Source organism: Prosopis cineraria, unplaced genomic scaffold, assembly GCF_029017545.1.
Source record: "Prosopis cineraria cultivar Desert tree isolate PC_DT_omini unplaced genomic scaffold, ASM2901754v1 PC2, whole genome shotgun sequence".
Taxonomy (NCBI): domain Eukaryota; kingdom Viridiplantae; phylum Streptophyta; class Magnoliopsida; order Fabales; family Fabaceae; genus Prosopis; species Prosopis cineraria.
The window spans coordinates 35956858-35965163 of NW_026555333.1; the positions used below are offsets into that span (position 1 = coordinate 35956858).

The window sequence follows — 8306 nt, forward strand, 5'->3', positions numbered from 1 at the left end:
TCAATTGGGCAATTGAGGTCAACACTCCTTGAGGTCAATGGCTGATGGTTTGCACGTGAATTATGATTATTTTGAGGGGTTAAATCAGCTAAAATGATGTGGATGACACATGGGAAATTAGGCATATATTGGAATCATCTACAAACCAATAGGAAGTTGCCACCTTGCAAGTGTGACAAGGCTCCCATTTACATTTTAATTTCTTTTTCCTTATTTTAATTAAGCTTCAGCTGATGGGAGACACCAAGGAGCACGCCATTTTAAGCCCCAAATAGGATCCAACACATATCTCATTCATCTTCCACATTCTCTCTCTCTTATTCATAGTGTTCTTCATTTTCTCTCTTTTGTTCTTCATTTTCCAGCACCCTAACCTCCATTTTCAGCCACCAAACCTCCACAAAACTCATACCATTCTTCTCCTCTCTTCATTTTCGTTCCATCCCTTCCATTTTCACAAGGATTGAAGCTCATTTCCATCATTCAAGAGCTATGGAGTTTGGCCTTCACAAGCAATCACTAGGGTTCTTGAAGATGAAGATTGGCTAAGTTTCTTTGTGGAATCCTAGAGAGATGAAGATGGAGGATGAGTCTTGAGCTTCAAATTGGCTAAGTTCTTTTGTTTCCGATCCTCTTCTCTTTTTACTAGATGGTTAGATTCCTTAATCTAGGGTTTAATCATCTTAGCTTATAAATTCTAATTTGAATTTGATGTTGATGTAAAGAGAGAGGATTGTTTCATTTAATTTCTTCCTTGGACAGCCATGAATGAATTTTGCCACTCTTTGTTTGGCACATAATCTTGTGTTTTTCAATTAGTGAATTTCTTGTGTTAATATTGCATAATCTTGTGGTGTTAATGCTTGTGTTGTTGAGTAGCTTGACATAATCTTGTGGTTGCTCAATTTATGTGTTTGACCATGGCTGTTGAGAGAGGATTTTGAGTGAATCACTTGGCTAATGTCTTCACCAATTGGTTAATTGAACTAGGGACTTTAATCTAAGACCTAGGGAGGTTAGCTAATTAGGTTAATTGGCTTAGGATAATTTTCTTAAGTCATGACAGCTTTAGTCAAGAGGAAAGGGAAGTTAAACTTAGCCTAATCATGAGAAGATAATGAGTCCAAAATCAACTAATCTCTAGGGTTCCATTATTGTAAAAAGGAAAGTTCATTTCACTCACTTTCACTAGCATTTTAATTACTTGCACATTAGGTAATTAGTTTAGATAATTAGCTAGGTAACTAAATTCCTACAAACTTTGGTTGATTTATTTCACTAGATAACTTTCAATTAGACTTAAAACCATTCCTTGGGAGATGACCTAGGGTTGGCCCTATATTGCATTAGGGTTAACTTTAGTGTAATTTTGAGAATAAGCGACTAATTTCCTATCAGCTACGCATGTTGCTTTGCTGGTGTTTCGTGTTCCTGTTTCTGCTGCATGGCTGAAAGCATATGTGCGTGCATGTCTGTGTCTGGCTGTGTTCTACTTTCCTATTCTTTCTTCCTTCTGATGCACCGAGTAAACTCCCTTTTCTCACTGCTTTTCCTTTCTTTGCCAGCAGCTGAAAGCAAATTTGGGCTGAGTGAAGATTTTCACCCGCCCCATTTCTCTCTCTCTCTTTCTTTTATGCCTCTTTTATCCCCCTTTTTTTCATACTAGAGGAGAGAGAAAAATCTAATTTTGTAATATATATATTTTTAAAATGAAAAATAATAAGATTTAAGAAGAGAAATTTAAAAATAGTTGAGTTTCAAAAATTGATTCTCAATATCTTTGAATGGTTGGGATAATTTGAGAGAGATTTTTTTAAAAAAAAATTTAAGCAAGATATTTTTTGAAAACATAATCCTAAAAAAAGATTAAATTTTATTTTTATATTTATTATATTTTTTGATTATTTATTATTAAAAAAATGCTCGGACAAAATACGGTGTTCACACACACCACTACTTATATCAAGCAAGTACCATACTTAAAAAGGAAAAAAAGTAGGAAAAACCTAACTTTAATTCCTATGCTTTGCATATGATTTACTATTGGTCCCTACACTTTATTTTTGGTGTTTTAAGTCCCTATAGTTTTCTCCATCTGCACTTTAGGTCCCTGCACTTTTAGAGGGGTGCTGACGTAGCATTAATGATGTTAATTATACTAATGTGGACAATAACACCATTAATTATATGGTGACATGTCAGTTAATGGTTGATGTGTATTTTTTTCTGGGAAAAAAAGAAAGAAAAGATTATGTGTACTTTTTAATAATTGTTATATATATAAAAGTAGGATTTAAGGCTATAAAAAAAATATCACAGGTCCATTTTTAAGTTTGCTATAATTCTGTGCTTTAAAGTAACTTTCTTATGATTTTATGCTCCAAAGTCAAGTTTGGAATTAGGTTCAGGATGGTATATTATTTTTTAACGTGTAAAATATATTATTCAGGTTCGGAGTCAGGATAAATTTTTTTCACTTTCTAATTATTAAAAAAATACTCCCTTGGGTCCTATTTACAGGATATATTCTAAAAGAATTTTTTGTCCAAAATATAAGACACTTTGTAATAATTAAACTACTTTTTTCTTTTAATTTTACTTTTTCTTGATTAACGTAAAGGTATTTAATGTAGTTGTATTATTTTTTAAAATTAAGGGTAAAAATAAAAGCTCATATCATTTTCTTATTATATTAAAAAGCTAACTTTTCTTAATATGTGTAAAAGGATTGAAAGTGTTTTGTAATAAGGATCGGAAGGAGTACACATCATCTTTTCTTTTTTTTTTTACCTAGAAAAAAAACACATCAGCTACTAATTGACACATGACTATATAATTAATGGTGTTATTGTCCACACAAGCATAATTAATACCGTTAATGCCACATCAACATCCTATGAAAGTTAGGGACCTAAAGTATAGATGGAGAAAACTGCAAAGACTTAAGACATCAAAAATAAAGTTTAGAAACCAATAGCAAATCACAAGCACAGTATAGGGACTAAAATTTATATTTTTTCAAAAAAAAAATCTATGAGAGATACATTTTAATGTGTTTATATGTTGTAATATAAATAGATTAGATGATGATAAATGACAATTGACAATTTTTTTTATGACTATTTGATTGTGTCAAATTTAAGCATTATAAAGACATTTTATGTACTCATATAAATTCAAACTCGACACCCCATACTTAAATGGCAATATATCCCATTTCATTAGGACCAATGCATGTTATTTAAAATTGGCAATTTTTAATATCCTACTTACATAATATATTTGTATTAAATTCACTATTTAATGATTATATATATTGCACAATATTTAAATTTTTATTTAATATTAATTTATATAAAAATCAATAATATCCCATGCATTTTGAACGAAATCTTTAGATGGAAAATTTAAAATTTAAAGTTAAATTGTAATCGAATTATGAGGAGAGATAGAAAAAGAATAGCAAATAATAAAATGATCAATGAGCATCCTAAACCTTAAGCTATTAAGCTATTGCATAAATAGCATTTTGAACTCTGAACTTATGAAATATGCAAAAACTTTTATCAACTTCTGAATTCCAAACACCTGAAATCTCATTGTTAAATTAAAGAAGACGGTCATTACTTTTTTAGTTGTGGGGATCATTCCCTTGCTAATGTAGCACTCATCTTGATTGTTAAAATAACAATTATTTGTTCAAACTTAATAGTGGGATTTTATACACTTGAAATTTACAAATTAAGAAGAATTTTTGCATGTTTTAAGAGTTTAAAATTTAAAATGTTATTTGTGTAATAGTTTGGAATCTAAACTGCTCATTAACCTATAATAAAATAAAAAGATGAAAGTCTAATGCATTTTATAACCCATCAAGATTAGAAAGCGCAACTTTGTTAAATTTTTATACCTTAAATTTATTTATTAATATAGGGATACCTTGTACTAAATTTTATAAATCAATACATTCTTTAAATATTTATTTATTATTGATGACTAAAAATAAAACATAGAATTTTTGGTAGAATTAAAAAAATTAGATAACAATCCATTATTTTAGTTCAAGTAATTCAAATTTGAACATCTAATTTTTTTTTTTACCAAAAAATGGAATCTATAATTAAAACTTTGGTTTTCTCACTGTTTTATTACTTTAAATATAAAAATACAATATAAACCATCTAAAGTGAATCCTTCGTTTACTGAAACGATCGACAAAGGAGAAAATAACAACCGATTTCTTGATTCTTATACCTACTTTTCTCCTGTTCTGAAGTTCAATTTTTGAGTCATTTAGATTAAACATAAACTGTCCCAATTTACTTTTCTGTTGTTAATTTTGACATTGTCATTGTTATTTTATAAAAGAAAAGCTAAAAAAAAAGGATCCCGGGCCATCTAAATTTGATCAAAACAGCCAAGCTGAATGTTAGTAATAGAGGGGAGAAGATTAAAAAAGTCACTTTGCCCAATCTCATGGCATAATTTCATTATTGTTCACCACGCACCACTTGGAAGAAAGATACTCAACATTTTGTGCATTCACAAGGCTCTTTGATGGACCTTGACCAAGATCCACCTGGTACTTTGCTTGGCCATCAAAAGTGAATATACCCCAGTGCCTCTCATAGTTTCCAGAAGCAATGCTCCTTTGGTCCTCGTCGAGAAGGCTAAATAGGTATGTTTCGGTGAGTGGATGCCGAGGTTTAAGCGGGGTACCCAAGTTGCTATGAAGGTGGTTCATCAAACCCTTCATGAAGGTCTCTGCAAGGTATGAAGTTGCATTGACTGCTCCATCTGTTGGCCAACCAATCTTCGCCATGATAACGTCCATATTTGGAAATCCTGCGCCTGATAATGCAGTCACCACTGTATCATAGCTCAAGTCAAAGCTGTTTTTGTATGCTCTATGGTTATCGTTGCGAATGTGTGCTGTTTCTTTAAAGAGCGCAAAGTCCAGCGATATGTTTTTGTTCTGAAGGTGTTCTAGGAAAGGAGAAATACTCACAAAGAAAGGGGACTCATGCTTATTAAGAAATGACAAGAGTTCAATCATGGTTTTGTTGAGGTCAGGTCTGAAATAGGCTTTAGAGGGAAGGTTAGATTCTGACTGGAAATTGTCAAAACTGAATGGAACCACAACTTTCACTTTGCTATCCAATTTCGCTCTCGCTAAAGCCGAATGAATGTTTGTAACTGCTCCGATGACAAAGGGATGAAATTGCTCACCATAGCATTGGAGAAATGGTTCATCACCCACAGCAACATATCTGCATAGGTTATGTTTAGGATCACATCTAGAATCAGATCATTCTTCAAAGATAATTCACTCCTAATTAGGCTAAGGAATAAATTTTACAATACAGTTAACTCAATCGAAGAGCCTCCAACTAGACTATTGGAGTACTCCTTTTGGACCACAATATAAGTCCTTGTTAACTAATTCACATATCTCAAAAAGTTGGTTAGAATCTTGATTTTTTTAAAAAAATTCCTATCTTTCCAATAATACCCTTAAGTGGAATAAATATAATATTTGATTTATTCTAAACATCCTCATTAATTACTCAAGTGGAATATAATAAAGCAAGGTTATGACTAGATAAAAATATGTAAAACATAACCAATACCTTATATTTTGGACCAAGTAAGGCTTCTAGAAAACACCCTATATTATGGTTTGGAGGTAGTACATAACACCTAGATGAATTTCCCATTAGCCTGTTTAGCTGACTAAACCAACAAGAAATATAAAGATGACACAAGGTCATCTCTCCATCTACTTTGAAAGCTAATTTCATAATGTGTAAAATGGCTTTCACCATTGTTGTTGTTGTTGGGCCAACTGTATAGGTTCCATTACCTAGAACTAAGTATTTTTTATTAGATTTGTGCTAAAGGATGAAAGAGATTGACATATAGGATTATTAGCCAATCATTATCTAGAAGTTAGGAAATCTTCTTTTTTACCTGATCTTGTATTTTTAATGCTAATGATTATCTTGAGTAATATCATAGGAACACTTTAGTTACCAAGTCTGTTTTCAACATGAATCTCAAGATTCTACCTTCTAATATTTTGCAAGAATAGAAAGACAAGGGAGTGGAAATTCATGCTTTATAGCAGCAAAAGAAGGAGTATACATAAGATAGTCTTCAAAGCAGATGATGTGAAGACCAGGACGACCAGTGAGTCAAGAATACTCAATTTGATCCCATATTGGCTCTCAGTGTGACTTATCTAACAAATATTAGGCTCAGGCGATCTGAGTTTTAATACAAGATACATGTTCCATTAAACAGTCTATCCTAGAAAAGGAAAAAAAAAGAAAAAAAGAAAAAGTCTACAGCAAGACTGCATTATAATTATATGACTAAGACTGAAAACTAATTAAGCGTTGCCACAATAAATATTCCCAGGTTCCAGAACCAGTAATTAACACGACCAACTTACAGATTTATACTGGAAAGGACTAAGTTATAAGTGAAAACTGAATTTTAATCCTTAAAAGGACAGACCCAAACATGAAGTTTCCACCTGAGATCAATAGGTGCATCATTCATGCAAGAAAGACTAAATGCTATACTTTCTTCTGTATTAGAACCACATTTCCACTAGAGGCAGAGGGATTGGCTGCAAATGCAATGCAACATGTTATAACTTCACCGCCTGTTATTATCATCACCATATTTGCACTAGCAGACAATTACAAGTTGGAACAACCCACTCCACCTAAGGAGGTAATCAGGCTACGAGTAAAGAAAAAACTAAATAAGCCAGGCTCCAGAAAATGCAAGACCCTATTTGTACTGCACTTGAAAATTGCCAAGACAGAGCAAACAAACAGCGGCAACAAATTTATTTTATAGTATTCTTCTTGCTCTACCGTCTCAACGCTCAACCAAAGAACTAAACTTGTTTTGTTTTTTCTAATAGCCTTTCTTTTCTGTACCAAACAAATGGCAATAAGGATTTTATACTCTAAGACTGCAGTTAGCGCACAAGTGATACTCTGGGGATTCCATATGGCAGCCATGGACTCGACCTAAAGGATTGCTTGCAAGAATCTTTGGTCACTAAAGGTGGCTATTCAACTAGCTTTTCTAAGCATTAGCTAGGATAAATCCAACATAATGAAAAATAAATAAGATCAGCGGTTGTTTACGGATACTGTCATTGCGTTTACCGCAATGTTCTTTTATTTACAACTTACAAGCCATACTACCTCCAAGTTTTTGCAATCATTAACTCTTGTTTTGTTCTTCAGGGCCTCATCAAGGCTCAGATGGAGCTATGTGATAAGAAATAACAAGTAAGAACCACAAGCAAAATAGACAACCAAGTCAGGAAATTAAACTCAGCTGTTGGCATCATATTAACTTATCGGCAAAATCAAGGAGAAACAGAATGATCCAGGAATCGAAACGCAATATCTAACCAAACCCATGAATAAAACCACGAAGCATATAGATATAGAACATACTCGATTCGAACTCCACTGCCCCCATTAAGAAAGTAGCGAGTCACATTATCATGGACCCAGCTGTCAGCAGCCTTCTTGGAAGAGTTCAAGCCTCTAAGCATAGAGTTAGGAATACCCACAGTGACGCCAATGTTAGACCCGGAAAGCGCTTGAAGAACGTTTGAGTCAGCATCAATGAGCTTGACCTTGTTGATATTGTTGGACTTCAAGAGGCTCACCACCTTTGGAGGCGGAAGAGGGTGGGATGCTAAAGTACCCCAGTTCACACCCACTGCTCGAACCCTACAAACCATGCTCGTGATGACGAAGAAGGAGATGATGGTGAAAAAGATGAAGCAAGAATTGGTGGGCATTGGGAAGTGAGAGTGACAATGAATAGTAAGTAGAAGAAGAGGGTTCAGAGTTCAGACGCAGGAAAAAGAAGGAGAAATGCAATTTTGGTGGGAGAATCGGTGATGCTCAGTACAGTAATCAGTAATGATACTGTTTAGTTCAAAAATTGGGAGGAAACAGAGCCCAGTTGGACGATGAAGCCATGATTCGCTGGGTTCGGCTTCGGTGCTAATTTTGAGCACCGTGGTCCACGGCAGTAGAGCTGGGAATTCGGGCGGGCCGGGCTTATTCGGGCTCGGCCTGAATAGGCCCGGCCCGAATAGGCCCGAACTTGAACAGGCCCGTTTTTTTAAACAGCCCGAATGACTAAGTCCGGCCCGAATTCCTTCGGGCTTCGGGCGGCCCGAATACCCGAATTTTATTTTTAAAATTATTTTTAATTAATTTTTTTACTTTAAAATTAATTATTTTATTTTATAAAAAAATATA

At 33.7% G+C, this 8306-nt stretch overlaps 1 protein-coding gene across 1 annotated transcript; it reads right to left on the reverse strand.

The window, feature by feature from the left end:
- Nucleotides 1–4374: 4374 nt before the first annotated feature.
- LOC129303767 (glucan endo-1,3-beta-glucosidase 9) lies at nt 4375–8031 on the reverse strand. Its single transcript, XM_054943284.1, has 2 exons — nt 7485–8031; nt 4375–5270 (listed from the first exon to the last, which is right to left on the reverse strand). The coding sequence occupies exons 1-2, from the start codon at nt 7835–7837 to the stop codon at nt 4475–4477; spliced, it is 1149 nt and encodes a 382-aa protein (XP_054799259.1). The 5' UTR covers nt 7838–8031; the 3' UTR covers nt 4375–4474.
- Between the last annotated feature and the right edge of the window lie 275 nt (nt 8032–8306).

Bases quoted from the DNA above. Each gene is read 5' to 3' on its own strand.
- LOC129303767 (XM_054943284.1), bottom strand. From the start codon at position 7,837: ATGCCCACCAATTCTTGCTTCATCTTTTTCACCATCATCTCCTTCTTC. The intron at 5,271-7,484 runs GTATGTTCTATA...TAACCTATGCAG, and splicing joins GGCAGTGGAGTTCGAATCGA to ATATGTTGCTGTGGGTGATG.